The 16375-nt window shown below is 44.0% G+C and overlaps 1 protein-coding gene across 1 annotated transcript in view; it reads left to right on the forward strand.

The window, feature by feature from the left end:
* Window positions 1–15977, forward strand: part of LOC134357668 (uncharacterized) — a 53470-nt gene extending 37493 nt beyond the window's left edge. Inside the window, exon 2 of the mRNA XM_063069287.1 lies at window positions 14650–15977. Coding sequence (XP_062925357.1) covers window positions 15039–15947 — 909 coding nt within the window. The 5' untranslated portion in view covers window positions 14650–15038 and the 3' untranslated portion in view covers window positions 15948–15977. The remainder of the gene's footprint in view (window positions 1–14649) is intronic.
* The last annotated feature ends 398 nt before the right edge of the window (window positions 15978–16375 follow it).

Genomic DNA, 16375 nt, shown 5'->3' on the forward strand with positions numbered 1-16375 from the left:
TGTTCTCTGAGTGGACGACTTCATGGAAAAAAATTAATCTCCACAGAATTGCAATCACTTAAAAAATAATTTAACCCTCCTGAATGTGATGACCACGCATGTAAAAAGAAGCATTCTGCTGTTTTTGGGTATTTATTTTATAATAAGAGTAAAGTCTATTTTTGAAATACTTTGTAAAACAATAAGCTCTTATACCCTGGCAAACTGTGGGGTGGCTCAGTAGTGTCGTGGTTAGCACAGCACTTTACAGGACTGGTGACGCAGGTTCAATTCCCACCGCTGCCTGTAAGGAGTTTGTATGTTTTCCCTGTGATTGCGTGCGTTTCCTACGGGTGCTCCAGTTTCCTCTCACATTCCAAAGATGTTCCAGTTGCTAGGTTAATTGGTCATTGTAAAATGCCCGAAGATTAGGCTGGAGTTAAATCGGGGGTTGTTGGGCGGTGCAGCTTGAAGGGCTGGAGGGGCTGTTCCATGCTTTACCTCAAAAAATAAATTTAAAAATTATCCTTCTTTACATAAGGAAACCAAGTAGGACAAAGTACTGCCCATGAGATGTCATCAGAATACCACACTGCTTCAGGATACTTCTTTATTTCCTCCTCTAGCTTCTTGGCAATAAGACCAACATACCCTCTCCTCACGAGCTTTCGTGTTCCCTCTCTAAACACAAAATACTCTGCAGATGCTGGGGTCAAAGCAACACTCACGACACACTGGAGGAACGAACTCAGCAGGTCGGGCAGCATCCGTGGAAAATGTGGATGCTGCCCAACCTGCTGAGTTCCTCCAGCGTGTTGTGAGTGTTCACTCTCTGCTTTTCAGGAACCAACAAGCCAGATTCCTTCAACAACTATGTTTACCTATTTCTTGCCATTTATTGGACAGTTTCTTCTCTATACTTCCTGCCAAAATGAATAACCTTGATCTTTCTCACACTCCGATTTATCCATTATCATCCTGCCATTCGCCTTAGAACTTCTTGCTGTCTCCAATAATCAAATCCAGGAAGTGCTGAAATCCTATCATGGATCAACTTTATTCTCCACACACATTGACATGTGTTAGGAATTCGCTGTGGTGTGTTGGTTAGGATGAGACATGCAACAAAAGGCAACAACATTCAACAATTCATAAAGAATGATATAAAAATAAAGTTAGAGGTTGAAGTATGGATATGGAATAAAATATTCATAAGTACATCAATAACAGCATTTACAGTGCCTATAAAAAATATTCATTCCCCCCTTGGAAATTTTTATGTTTTATTGTTTTACAACATTGAACCACAATGGATTTACTTTAGCTTTTTTTTGACACGGATCGACAGGAAAAGACTCTTTCGTGTCAAAATAAAAACAGATCTCCACAAAGTGATCTAAATTAATTACAAATATGAATCGCAAGAAAATTGATTGCATAAGTATTCACCCCCTTGGTAAGCCAAACACCGCACATCATCAAAAACACACCATCCCTACTGTGAAGCATGGTGGTGGCTGCATCATGCTGTGGAGATGTTTCACCGCAGCAGACACTGAGGAGGCTTGTGAAGATGGAGGGTAAAATGAATGCAGCAAAATACGGGGAAATCTTTCAGGAAAACCTGACGCAGTCTGCAAAGGAACTGCGACGTGGGAGAAATTTATTTTTCCAACAAGGCAATGACCCCAAGCATAAAGCCAAAGCTACACAGGAATGGCTTAAAAACAACAAAGTTAATGTCCTGGAGAGGCCAAGTCAGAGTCCAGAACTCAATCCAATTGAGAATTTGTGGCTGGGCTTGAAAAGGGCTGTTCAGTCACGATCCCCATGCAATCTGACAGAGCTTGAGCAGTTTTTTTTAAGAAGAATGGGAAAAATTGCAGTGTCCAAATGTACAAAGCAGTTGGAGACCTATCCACACAGACTCAAGGCTGTAATTGCTGCCAAAGGTGCATCTAATGAATACTGACTTGAAGAGGGTGAATACTTACGCAACCAATTTTTTTTGCGATTTATATTTGTAATTAATTTAGATCACTTTGTAGAGATCTCTTTTCACTTTGACACAAGAGTTTTTTCTGTCGATCAGTGTGAAAAAAGCCAAATTAAATACACTGTGATTCAGTGATGTAAAACAATAAAACATGAAAACTTCTGCGGGGGGGGGGTGGTGAATACTTTTTATAGGCACTGTATTTATTTTTTTTATTTAGAGATACAGGGCAGAATAGGTGCTTCCAGCCCTTTGAGCTGTGCTGCCCAGCAACTCCTGACAACCTGGATTTAGCCATGACCCAATCATGGGACAATTTACAATGGCCAATTCACTTACCCGGTATGCCTTTGGAAGGTGGGAAGAAACCGGCACAGCCGGAGAAATCTCATGCGTTCTATGATGAGGACATACAGACTCCATACAGAGGACAAAGACAAGAAAATCTGCAGATGCTGGAAATCCAAGCAACACACAGAGAATGCTGGAGGAACTCAGCAAGTTAGACAGCATCTGTGGAGAAGAGAAACAGTTGATGTTTCAAGCTGAGACCCTTCATCAGGACCGAAGAAGGGTCTCTGCCCGATATGTCGACTGTTTACTTTCTTCCATAGACGCTGCCGAACCTGCTGAGTTCCTCCAACATATTGTGTGTGTTCCTTACAGAAGACGGCAGATTAAATTCTGAACCCCAGTGGTTTGAGCTGTAAGGGTGTTGTGCTAACCGTTACGATACTGCGGCTCCCAATTTGCAATTTACAAAGTAAACAGCATTATAAAAAAGTGGTTTAAAGTGTTTCCAGTGCATTACAGAGACAGGATAACTAGAATGATTGATCAGATTAAGCACCGGATCTTCAGGGAATCTAGCAACCCCTAACTTCATGGTCATAGTCATGGATGTTAGCCTTTCAAGTGGATTTAGATTTCCCGGTTATTGTGTGGGATTGGACATCAAGCCATTGAGAACATTCAGTTCTCTGATTTACAAGTTTCTTTATTGAACAAGAATGCAAATGTATTCCCACTCCCTGCATTGACAGATGTAGCCCTACCATGCTGGCCTTTATCAGTCAAGGCGCTGAGTTTCGTTACGGTGCAGTTGTATAAGTCGGTACTGAGGCTGCACTTGGAGAACTGTGTATAGTCTTGCTCGCCCTCTGGACCAAGGTGCACAACACAGTATATATAACTCACACACACCACATAACGTAATATTACCATAAAAAATTAACAAAAAATCAAATATATTTCAGAAGATTGACACTTAGCATAAGGCGCATTGATGACACAAGTTAGAAAAGTAATTCATATAACGCTTCTTCTGCTTCATAGGTGATGAGACCCGGGTGACGACAGGGAGTTCAGTTGTCTTGCAGCCTGGGGGTGGAAGCAGTTTCCCATCCTAACGGTCCTTGTCCCGATGCTACAGTACCACCTGCCCGATGGTGGGGGTCAAAGAGGTCGTGGGATAAATGGGAGGAATCCTTTACAATTCTAAGGGTCTTGCGTATGCAGTGACTTGATAAATATCTCAGATGGGTGGCAGCGAGACGCCGTTGATCCTGTCTGCAGTCCTTGCAACCTTTTGTAGGGTCTTACAGTCATATGCTTTGCAATTTTTGAACCAGACGCTAATGCAGCTGGTCAGGACACTCTCGTTGGTGCTCCTCTAAAAAAATTGATTAGAATGGGGGGTGTGTGGGAGGCGCACTCACCTCAATTTCCTCAGGATGGGGGGACACTGTTGTACTCTCTTGACTTAAGAGGGACCGGGTGAGATTGTGCATTATGTGCACTCCCAGATACTGGGTGCTCCTAACTCTCTCCATGGACTGGTCAGCCTGCACCTTCCTAAAGTCCACAATCATCTGGTTAGTCTTGTCCACATTGACACTCAAGTTGTTGTGCTTGCACCATTCTGCAAGCTGCTCTAACTCCTCTTTGTACGCCATCTTGTTGTCGTTGTTGATGAGGCCAACCACTGTTGTGTCTTCAGTGAATTTCATCATTCAGTTTGAACCGGATATTTGGCTTTCCGTGAACTGTTTGTAACGTTGACAGTTTACAGTTTGGAAAGAGGGCTGTGATTCTAGTTCTCAGGAGGCCAAAGTTGTCTGCAGCCCTACAATAGCCAACAAACTCAGTACAAATTACAGGCTGTACACATGTCAGACGTTTGCAACTTGTGCAGTATCTGTATTGGGCCAGAATAGCTGCAGTGTGTGTTTTATCAGTTGTATTAACTGTGCCAATTTCACATGGCTTCTTCCAAATCTTTCTCACCATTGGAGATGAGGAGAGGAGGCTCCTGGGGATAACAGCTCCTCTGAAATTACCAGAACGTCCTGATTCATCATTGAATTATTGGCTGTGAGTAAAATTCCTGGAACTTCCTCCTGACCAGAGAGGTGGTTACTCCTTCTTCCCACTGACTGTGGTGAAGACGTCCCCAATCCTTGCTCAAGGGGGATTCAGAATCACCAACATGAAATGTGAAATTTGTTGTTTTGTGGCTGCAATGTAGAGCAAAGAAACAAAAATCAATAAATTACCAAAAAAAATAACAAGGGGAAAATAAGGAATAGCTAGGGTTACACAAAATGCTGGAGCAACTCAGGACTGCTGGATTTCCTGGATCTGCAGAAACTCTTGTGTTTCAGAATAATTAGGATTTTGGACCGTTTTGGAAATCTGATGGTGGGGGGGAAGAGGCTGTTCCAGAATCGCTGAATCAGACTTAATGAGGACGCGAGTGGAAAGCACATGGGAGTGCAGGGCTGCCTGCCTGCGTTTGGCTGGTCTTACTCACTGCTCCTGGAGGGAAGTCCCTGCGTTTGACCAATCTCTCTCTCTCTCTCCCTCTCGCTCGCTGCTCCTGGAGGAAGGATCCTGCATGAGACCAGTCTCTTCCTCCCTCTTGCTTGATGCTGCCGGAGTCTTGGGTCTTAGGCAAGGTTTAATCGACACACATAAAAGTTGCTGGTGAACGCAACAGGCCGGGCAGCATCTCTAGGAAGAGGTACAGTCGACGTTTCGGGCCGAGACCCTTCGTCAGGATTAACTGAAAGAAGAGCTAGTAAGAGATTTGAAAGTGGGAGGGGAAGGGGGAGATCTGAAATGATAGGAGAAGACAGGAGGGGGAGGGATGGAGCCAAAAGCTGTTTAATTGATATAGTTTGTGGATTAAACCCTATCGTCCATGTTATGACATGTTTCTGGTTTCTGGTTACTCCTTTTTTATTGCTATTTTGTGTGAATTTTGACCGGGACGGACTGACTGGGCAGCCGGCAGTCATTGAACTACACAGAGCTAAACTCAGCTGAGCTGAACTGAACTAAACTGAACGTTCTTAGACAGTCTCAACGACTCTGTGGTTTCATGTTTCATATTCTGTGTTAATTGCTAATTTTTTGCCGTTTGTGAGATTTGTTCTTTTTTTTTGCACGTTGGGTGTTTGATGTTTTACTTTGAACGGGTTCCATGGTGTTTCGTTGTTTCGTGGCTGTCCGTTGGAAGATGGATCTCAGGGTTGTATACTGCATAATACTTTGATGAAAAATGTTCTTTGAATCTTTGAATCCTCTTCATGGATGGAGGTAATGAGAAGAGGCAATCTGTGGGAAGGTGGGGGTCCATAAAGATGGATACCACTTTCCTGAGGCACCAGTTCTTGTAGATACCAGCTGGGGAATAATGTGATAAAATTATAATTAAAAGCTTTCTGTATTTCTTAAAGGGGAAACATACTGTGGTCAGAAATAGTTGTGTAAGTTGTTCCAGAGGAGTTTCCGAAAAGCTATGGTTGAATACATGAGAGGGCAGACACCCAGATTTTCCACCCTGATGTTGGAGACCTTTATCAGCAAGGAAGAGTAAAGTATCTGAGGCAGATAGGCCCCAAGTCACAGTGATGTGGTCGTGGCTGAGGTAGCTATTGCATGCAATGTCAGACGAGCAGATCCAAGACCATAAAACCATAAGACAGAGGAGCAAAATTAGACCATTTGGCTCACTGAGTCGCTCTGCCATTCAATCATGGCTGATTTATTTTCCCTCTCAATCCCATTCTCCTGCCTTCTTCCTACAACTTTTCAACTAACCAAGAACCTATAAACCTCGGCTTTAAACATACTCAATGACTGGGCTTCCACAGCCCCCTGTGGCAATGACTTCCACAGATTCACTACCCTCCGACTAAATAAGTTCCTCCTCATCTCTGTTCTAAAGCATGCACTTCAATTCTGAGGCTGTATGCTCTGGTCCTAGACTCTCTCACTACTGGAAACATCCTCTCCATGTCCACTCTATCTATGCCTTTCAATATTTGACAGGCTTCAATGAGATTTCCGCCCCCTCCCACTATTATTCTTCAAAACTTCAGGGAGTATAGGCTTAGAGCCATCAACTGCTACTGATATGTTAACCCTTTCATTCCCAGGATCGTTCTCATGAACCTCCTATGGACCTTATCCAATGCCAACACATCTTTTCTTATATAAAGGGCCCAAAACTGCTCACAATATTCTAAGTGCCATTTAACCTATGCCTTATGAAGCTTCAGTAATACATCCTTGCTTTTGTATTCTAGTCCCCTCAAAATGAATCCAAGGGCATGAACGCAATGTTGTGCAGAAGAGATTAACCCACATACGTACCTGTTAGGGTCAATGCATCTTCAAACACCATCTCCCATTCACCACGCCCTTGCCCTCTTACGCTGCTCCAGACAGGACGAACATTAAAGATTGGTCTTGTTTGTCACATTCAAGCATCAGGACATTGACGACCCACACCTGAGGGCCTGCCGGCGGCAGCCCGCAAGTGTCGCCTTGCTTCTGGCTTCAACACAGCGTGCCCACGATTCATTTTTGGAGTGTGGGAGGAGACCGGAGCACCTGAGGAAACCCACGTGGTCACAGGTGGAACATACTGCGTGGGAATCGAACCCCGACCAGCGTTTGTGCTAACCGATATGCTAACATGCCACACTCCATTACTCCATCAGTCCATCACTCACATATTAGCAATACCTATCAATCAAGACTGAGAACCAATATTAAAGTCAAAGTCAAGTTCATTGCCACCTGCACAACTCCGTGTGTACACAGGTGTGATGAAAAACTTACCTGCAGCAGCACCACAGGCATGGAGCTTCAGATAAACAGCACTCACAGGGAAAGCATCAATTAACCGTAAATGAAACATAATTTACAGACACATTTTACGAGAAAGAACCCAAGTAGAATGGCAGGACTGTCAAAGGGTTTCGGCCCGAAATATCGACTGTACTCTTTTCCACAGATGCTGCCTGGCCTGCTGGGTCCCTCCAGCATTTTGTGTGTGCTGCTCGGATTTCCAGCATCTGCGGATTTTCTTTTGTTTGTAGTTTTAGTAGAGTGATCAGACTGGTCATTGTGTTGCTAAACTCGAATGATTAGGGCTCTCACCCCTTCCTTTTGCTCGCCTACCCATCACCTCCCCCTAGTGCCCCTCCTCCTTTCCTTTTTGCCATGGTCCGCTCTCCTCCCCGACCAGATTCCTTCTTCAGGCCTTCACCTCTTCCATCTATTACCGCCCTCTCTCACTTCTCACCCCGCTCTTCCCACACACACTGACCTTCCCCCTCACATGCTCTCACCTATCATCTCAAAAGTGCAAAGTTCAAAGTAAAATTTATTATCCGAGTACAGATATGTCACCACATGCAACCTGAGATTCTTCTTCCTGCCGGCTTACTTAGCAAATCTGTAGAACAATAACTGTAAACAGCATCAATGAACAACAAACTGTGCACGTATAAATATAAGTGGTTTCCTTGGCTGTGTATGTCCAGCGAAACTTGTGAGATTGAGGTGCAGACCCACCCCAGACCCCGGTTTGTGTGGATGCTGTGTAATTTGCTACCCTGTTACAAATTAGTGCCCCGAAATAACAGACAGTACTTTATACTTTATACTTTATTGTCGCCAAACAATTGATACTAAAACGTACAATCATCACAGCGATATTTGATTCTGCACTTCCCGCTCCCTGGGTTACAAATCGATAGTAAATATTAAAAATTTAAATTATAAATCATAAATAGAAAATAGAAAAATGGAAAGTAAGGTAGTGCAAAAAAACCGAGAGGCAGATCCGGATATTTGGAGGGTACGGCCCAGATCCGGGTCAGGATCCATTCAGCAGTCTTATCACAGCTGGAAAGAAGCTGTTCCCAAATCTGGCCGAACGAGTCTTCAAGCTCCTGAGCCTTCTCCCAGAGGGAAGAGGGACGAAAAGTTGGCTGTATATGATTAAAGGAATTATATTTATGAATTGTAGCTAAGGGGTTAGTAAGGAGTACCACAAAGAAAAGGGCCCATTCTAATCAGACAGTCAAATGTACACAAGTTGGAGCTCATCTTGAACTTCTCTATCACTCACTCACTGGGCCCTTGATCAAATGGGAAAGCACACACCACCTTCCGAACGTCACTCGCAATCCATCTGGAACAAATGGGTCTCCCACCGGATCGTACGCTATGACCGGTTCTCCCCAGCATCTTCTCTCTTCATCTCCTCTCGATCAAAAGCCCCACACCCAACCTTAGTGTCCCTCACCTGAGAAATCACTCCTGAATCTGACCATCCTAATTGGATGGCACACATTTCTCCTCATCTCTTATCTTCAACAGTAACCCAAACATAAGCTGAAAACAACCAGCTTGCACAGAACAGCATGAAATGAAATACAGAACAGCATAACAGTAAAAAATATGACCCAGGGCATTACATAAATAAGTAACGATAAATAATGAGAGCATGTAAAAACAAGATAAAGAGTCCTTAAGGTGAGACCATCCATTGTGGGCTGTCAGCTTTTACTTCTTCCCTTCCTCCCACCTTCTTATTCTGCCTTTTTCCCTCTTTCCTTCCAGACCCGATGAAGAGTCTTGGCCCAAAACCTCAAAGGTTTATTCCCTTTCGTAAATGCTGCTAAGTTCTTCCAGCATTTTGTCTGTGTTCTCAAGATCTTCAGCATCTTCAGGGTCTCTTGAGCCTGTGATTAAGTTTTTGCCAGTTGGTCCAAGAACCAAATGGTTGAAGGGAGTAGGCAGTCTTGAATCTGGTGGGACTTCAGGCTTCTTTGTCTCCTGTGTGAAGATATTCATTCACACTGTAGAAGAAACCAGACTACAACACAGTGTAGGCCATTTGTCCCATTGTGTCGTGCCGAGCTATTAACCTGCTGCATGATCAATCTAACCCTTTCCTCCCCCCAAAATCCTCAGTTTTTCTACCATCCATCTGCCCGAAAGTTTCTTAAATGCCCCTAATGCAGGGGTTTTGAACCTTGTTTATGCCACAGACCCCTTTGTCAGTCCACTGAAGCCTATGGACCCCTTCACCGAATAATGTATTGGAATATATACAGAATCAGAAAATAAACCAATTATATTGAAATACCATTACCAAACTATTTAAAAAACTAATTTGTAATATGTTATTATATGTCCTTCTTTATTAATGCATTAAGTAAGACTATACATTTAAAATAAAGCCAAGTTAAAATTAAATTTTATTTTTAAAGATACATAAGTGTGAAGGTTATTGTTGCTTAGCTTGGATAAGAACACTTATCTGTGGGGTGGTCTAAATTTCAGCTAGAGGTTAGTGAAAATAAAGATGTAAACTTCTTCCTATCCAAGTTCACAGACCCCCTGGAATCTATTCACTGAGCCCTGAGTGGTCCATGGACTCCAGGTTAAGAACTCCTGCTCCAATGTATCTTTATACCTTGCAGTCATCATTGGCTCCTTCAGGTTGCTATAGCCGGGGGAAGTCGGGGTAGTGGGTATAAGCTACCTATTAAATGACCCTAATGGTGTGCGTCTCAAACAGCCTCCGACAAGCAAGTCCAGCTCACAGCTTTCACCTGTGGCTTAGCTACTAAGCCCGGTGGAACTGTTTCCACCGACAGGAGAAGGGGCAAAGACAGATTACTGGTACCTTTAAACAGTCGCTTCAAGCAGACGGGGCTTGACAGCCATGATTGGAAGCTCATCGAGAAGGAATACTCCGCTGTCTTGTGCCTATACCCATGGGGAAGGCTTCGGGAGCAAACCCTGAAGGAAAAGTCTGGAGCTAGGGTCCTTAAGGCAGCATAGAGTTGAGTTCAACACTATCTGGCAACCCCCTGCGATGCTGCTGGTGCCAAACTGTATCGGTTTCTGCCGTTCTATCAGCTGTGTGGAGGAGAGGGGGAGCTTGGTACATGGGAAACCGTTTGCTCTTCATATTGTACTGCCCTGGATACACAGGACGCAGCATCCTTGATTGACGCTGATCCTAGTCATTGTTAGAAAGACCATTATACAGTCCATTGCAAATTGGAAGCCAGCAGCCACCACATGGACAAAATGCAACCAAACTCTGAGAGTAGCTTTGACAGGCTCGGTGATTTCAGTCTCTTGTGCAATGCTTGTTTTTGATGCAATATTAACTACGTTTTCTGTCTGGCAATGACTTTGGGCAGCTAGTGAAGAAACGGAGTGTGACTAAAAGGATTGAGTCTTGAACTGACAGTTATACAATGCAATTATTCTCCTTGGCCCTGCAGTGCAGACCTAATTTTAGCCCTGGGGAGCCCTCCAAACAAATCTGCAGTGTTACAGTTTCCAAGTTATGCACACCTGTGTGCAATTCAAGTAACATGGCATCAAGAATTTGTAAAATATGCTCAGGGGAGACGAGCAGATGTAATGGGGCTCTCTTTTTGGCCACTGCCTCTTGGCACGGATCAAAGGAGGCTTGAGTATGCACGTTACGTCCTTTTTCTCAGGTTGGCAGTGTGTAAATCTCAGAAATCTGTGAAAACGCGATTCATGAATGCAGTTTAATTTTGATAAGAAAGAACTGAAACTGAGGCTACAATATTTAGATTATGAAGACACGCAGTCCTCTTTTATTGTTATTTAGCAATGCATGCATTAAGAAATGATACAATATTTTCTCTGGTGTGATATCACAAAACACAGGACAGACCAAGCCTGCTGCCCCAGCACACAACAGCAAACATGATCGCACTGGCCACCACAGACTTGTAGAACATCCTCAGCATCGTCCGGCAGATGTTAAAGGACCTCAGTCTCCTCAGGAAATAGAGACGGCTCTGACCCTTCTTGTAGACAGCCTCAGTGTTCTTTGACCAGTCCAGTTTATTGTCAATTCATATCCCCAGGTATTTGTAATCCTCCACCATGTCCACACTGACCCCCTGGATGGAAACAGGGGTCACCGGTACCTTAGCTCTCCTCAGGTCTACCACAAGCTCCTTAGTCTTTTTCACATTAAGCTGCAGATAATTCTGCTCACACCATGTGACAAAGTTTCCTACAGTTCAGTCCACAGCCTGTGTCCTTGTTAGCATGCTCAAAGCAAAAGCACCCCACCCCCACTGTAAACAACAGGAATTCTGCAGATGCTGGAAATTCAAGCAACATACATCAAAGTTGCTGGTGAACGCAGCAGGCCAGGCAGCATCTATAGGAAGAGGCGCAGTCGACGTTTCAGGCCGAGACCCTTCGTCAGGTGTCCTGACGAAGGGTCTCGGCCTGAAACGTCGACTGCGCCTCTTCCTATAGATGCTGCCTGGCCTGCTGCGTTCACCAGCAACTTTGATGTATGTCACCCCCACTGTATATAGTCCAGACAGTTCCTGAAATCTATCAAAGTACAATGTTTATCTCAGGATGCAAACTCAAATTTAGCTCTCCACCCCATGTTTTGTTTTAGACCAGTATGAATGGAGCACACACAAAGTGCTGGAGGAACTCAATAGGTCTGGTGGCCTCTGTGGAAATGGGTAAACAGTCAATGTTTTGGGCCAAGACTCTTCATCAGGACTGGAAAGGAAAGGTGAGGGAGAGGGGAAGGAGGTTAGCTGGAAGGTGATATGTGACGCCAGGTGGATAGGCTGTCGAGGAAGGAATGTGATAGGAGAGGAGAGTGGACCACAGGAGAAAGAGAAGGTGGGGGGGGCCCAGGGGGAGTTGGCAGGCAGGTGAGAAGAGGTAAGAGGCCAGAATGGGGAATAGAAGAAGAGGAGAGAGAGAGGGAATTTTTTTTTACCAGAAGGAGAAATCGATATTCGTCCAATCAGGTTGGAGGCTACACAGATGGAATATAAGGTGGTGCTTCTCCACACTGAGGCTGACCTCATCTTGGAGGTGAGGGAGGAGGTGAATGGGTAAGTGTAGCACTTAGGTCAGACAACCCGAACAGGCGGACTGCGGGCCAGAACCAAATGTCCGGACCCTTCCGACCCATTGGAACCTAATGTCTGGAACACACCTGTCATAACATGTAAATAAAGCGCGCGCTGCTCTAATTGACTTCAACCTCATCCCACACTGTACACCTGACCTATGCCCTCGTAGAGCGCATCCAAATCAACTTAATCTACAATTACAAGGTAACAACCACGCTGTTGCGGACACGTGCGAGACGATTGAAGCTTTGCGGTCAAAGCTGAACCTCTTGGAGAGAGACATTCACGGGAGAAAGCTGCACTTTCCATGTCTGCGGGAGCATTGCGAGAAGAACAAAATGTGGGAGGATCCAGTGATGAAAGATTTCGCGATGAGCCTGGCAGAAAACTTCAGGGAATGATTTGAAAGCTCCCCTAAACTCTCTGGTGACATCCTCCTCTTCCTGAGACAGCCGTTCTCAGTTTCGGTTGACAGCCAGTGGACTGCCGAGGCCAAAAGGTTGGTGCCTTCCATAGATCAGGCAACTCTTCAGATGGAGGTCTTGGAAATGGGAACGTCTGATTTGCTCAAAGCACAACACAAGGAGGTTGGGGTGAATGACTTTTGGATCAATGTGGTTCCCCAAGCTCAATTCAGAAACACGAGAGCTATTGCAATGCTCCCACTCACACTGTTCCCCTCCGTGTACACATGTGAGTCATCGTTTTCTTCAATGAACTCTATCAAGAACCAGGACAGAAACAGACTCTCCAATGCACATCTGGGCCAGTGCCTCAGGATTGCCACAACAGAATACAGGCCCGACATCAGAAGGGTTGCCTCACCCCGTCACTGTCACTCCTCTCACTGACTGGTGAGTGAATCAATTTATACTTGTCCATTTGTCAATCTTATTGTGGCATAATAATATTACAACAACAATAATACTGATAATTTCATTTATAGCTACACTTCATTCTTCAAATGCTACATAGCTTAATTAAAAAGAACAAATAGATTAAATGAGAGAACAGAAACAGTGGAAAAGGCAGTACTACTAAAACTTTGTGTGGAAGAGAAGTTGGGGGGGGTGCGGTGTGTGTGTGTGTGTGTTTTTGTGTGTGTGCATGCATGTATTTTAAGTCCTAGATGAGTTCTCAATGTGACAGCTGACAGTTGTGATAGCTAAAGTCCAAAATGGTTGGTTATGGACTTATTTTGTTTCAAGAGTGCATTTTTTTTCTTGTGTGATCCACAACACAGGCTTTGAGAATCCCAGGCCTAAATTATTATTACTACTACTACTAATAATACTACTACAAATAATGGTAATAGCAGCAACAACAACATCTGCCCATAAAACAACTTACTGGCACAATGAAAAAAAACCCCTGGACGTTTTGGCCCTTGGCTTGGCATGCTTGACATAATTTGGCCCTTGCGGAAAACTAACTGGGGAACCCTGAACTACTGTATACCTACACAAAGACTGACAAACGCACATTGTGCAAAAGAAAACAAACGGTGCCAAAGAATACTGAGAACATGAGTTGTGGAGTCCTTGAAAGAGAGTCCATAGGTTGTGAGTGAAATTACCTACAGGGGCCTGATGGTTATAAGTTAATAGCTGTTCCTGAACACTGACGTAGGTTATGAAATTTGTTGTTTTGTGGCAACTGTATGGTGCAAAGATGTGAAAGTCACTAGAAAGTACAAACTAAATAGTATAAATAATAGAAATGGTGAGGTGGTAGAAACTGTTACTAAGTTGTTGAGTGTGTGTCTTCAGGCTCCTGTACCTCCTCCCTGATGAAAAGAGAGCACATCCCTGATGGGGAGGGTGCTTAGTGATAGATGCTGACTTCCTGAGGCACCACCTCTCAAAGACTGTACTCAGTGATGGGGAGGGTTGTCCCTTTGGTGGAGTTGGCTGAGTTTGCAACCCTCAGCAGCCTCTTTCAGCTGCAGGTTCTGTATCTAAAACACCATCCCCCAAACCCCACTGCCATCAGCATTTAAATGGGTCATCAGCAAAATGCTGAATTTTTTTTTGATTTTTGTCAAATTTCTACGGCTTTGGGTGATTTTCTTCAAACTTGCTAAAGTTTCAAAGGACAGGGAAAAACTTTAGAGAATAAAGAAGAATTCAGCTCTGGATAGGCCATTCTGTCCACTATGCCGGCTGATCTTGATGCCAATTTATACTAAACGTTCTCCTGCTGAATTCTGTTCATTTGGACTATGTGAGTGTTTAGTAGGCATGCACGTTTCCCCTGTTATGTGTGTGCCGGAGGAAAAGTGGGGAATTGTGGGATGAAAGGGTAGCAGCCCTCAGGTATCGAAGGGAGACGTTTGAAGGTAAAGTTGTTTAAACAAAAGAAAAACGTGTCCTTGTTGTTTGGGCATTAACAGTGTTAGCAGAGGATGGTTTCTATTTATAGGATCCCGCCAGCATTTGATAACAGCAAGCCTTATGAAAGCTGGGAAAATGAAATTGGAATATTAACTCGTGTTACGGAACTGAAGAAGACGAAGCAAGCCTTGGCTGTTGCATTGACACTTTCGGAAGGAGCGAGAGAGATCGCGATGGATATTTCGGTGGAAGACTTGAACAAAGATGATGGTATGAATATACTAATACATACACAATTCTGTTTTTTTTGAAGGAAGAAAAAGATCTGATTTATCAGGCATATTCAGATTTTGACAAAATTTACAGAGACAACTCTAACAATATGGCTGATTGTATTATTAATTTTGAGCAAAAATACAGTCGCATGCGTAATTACAAAATGGAACCTCCTGGCCCGTATTGGCTTTGAGCCAGGAAATGGCAAACTTCACTGACCAGAAGCAACAGTATAGCAAGCATAGATCGCAGAGTGACCGGGCAAGGGTACCATTACCTGGCACAAGTTCAATAAACAAGTACGGTAGGGGATCAAAAAATGCGGTATGTCAAAGTATTTACTACCAGACAAGAAAATGTCCACATAGAACTGAACAAGTTAGGCTCACTGAAGAAAATAACAAATCTAAAGATGAAGAAGAATGCCATATCACTCTGTTTGTGAAGGAATCACTTGCTAATGCAGAGACATCTGAGGCAGAGATTTTGAAGATAGAATCTCCAGGATCTGCTGTTACTGATACAGCATGCGCACACACAGTATGCGGAGAAAAATGGCTTGAAAGCCGTGTAAATGAACTAAACCAAAGTGAAGTGCAGACACTGGTGTATACCGATACATCCAGTAACACAGCATTCAAATCTGGAGATGGAAAAATTGTACATTCCACTGAAAGAGTGAGAAAGAGTAAGGGGATGGGAGGAGAAGATGGCGGCGTGATGCAGTGCGCGTGGCTGCTCCGAAATGATATCGTATTTGTAAGTAGGTATCGTGCACAATCCGGATTTGATGGAGACAGACGTGAGAAGCACGGAGGAACATCTGGAGTAACTTCTGAAATGCCTGCTTCGCTGCTGCTGCTACTGTGCGATCGAGAATCTCCGGAGGGGAAGGCCCCAAATCCTCGGCTTTGCCTGTTGCCGGGGCCGGGGTCGAAGCGCTCGGCAGAGATGGTGCTCGGTGTCGGAGGGCTGGCCGGAAGCTCGAAGTTTTCAGACGGACTCAGAGTCGGACTGTGGTCGGGTGCTTCCAGGGTGCTGCATCGGCAAGTTTGCGGCGCTGGAAGCTCATGGCAGGGAGAGTTTTTCTTCCTTCTACTGTCTGCGTGAGATGATGGGACTTTCGAGAGACTTTGAGACTTTTTTTTTACCATGCCCATGGTCTGCTCTTTATCAAATTACGGTATTGCTTTGCACTGTTGTAACTATATGTTATAATTATGTGGTTTTTGTCAGTTTTTCAGTCTTGGTTTGTCTTGTGTTTCTGTGATATCACACTGGAGGAACATTGTATCATTTCTTAATGCATGCATTACTAAATGACAATAAAAGAGGACTGAGTGTCCTCATAATCTAAAAATTCCTGCACAAATAGGGCAGACAAAATGTTACATTGAAACGGAGATGGTACTGGTGAACATTCCATTACTCTTGAGTAAAACTTCCCTAAAGAAAGCAGGAGCAGTACAGGATACGTTTGCTAGCTTGCTTTCATATTTCATCTTTTCCCTCTTAATGATTGTTTTAGTTGCTTTCTG

Source organism: Mobula hypostoma, chromosome 17, assembly GCF_963921235.1.
Source record: "Mobula hypostoma chromosome 17, sMobHyp1.1, whole genome shotgun sequence".
Taxonomy (NCBI): domain Eukaryota; kingdom Metazoa; phylum Chordata; class Chondrichthyes; order Myliobatiformes; family Myliobatidae; genus Mobula; species Mobula hypostoma.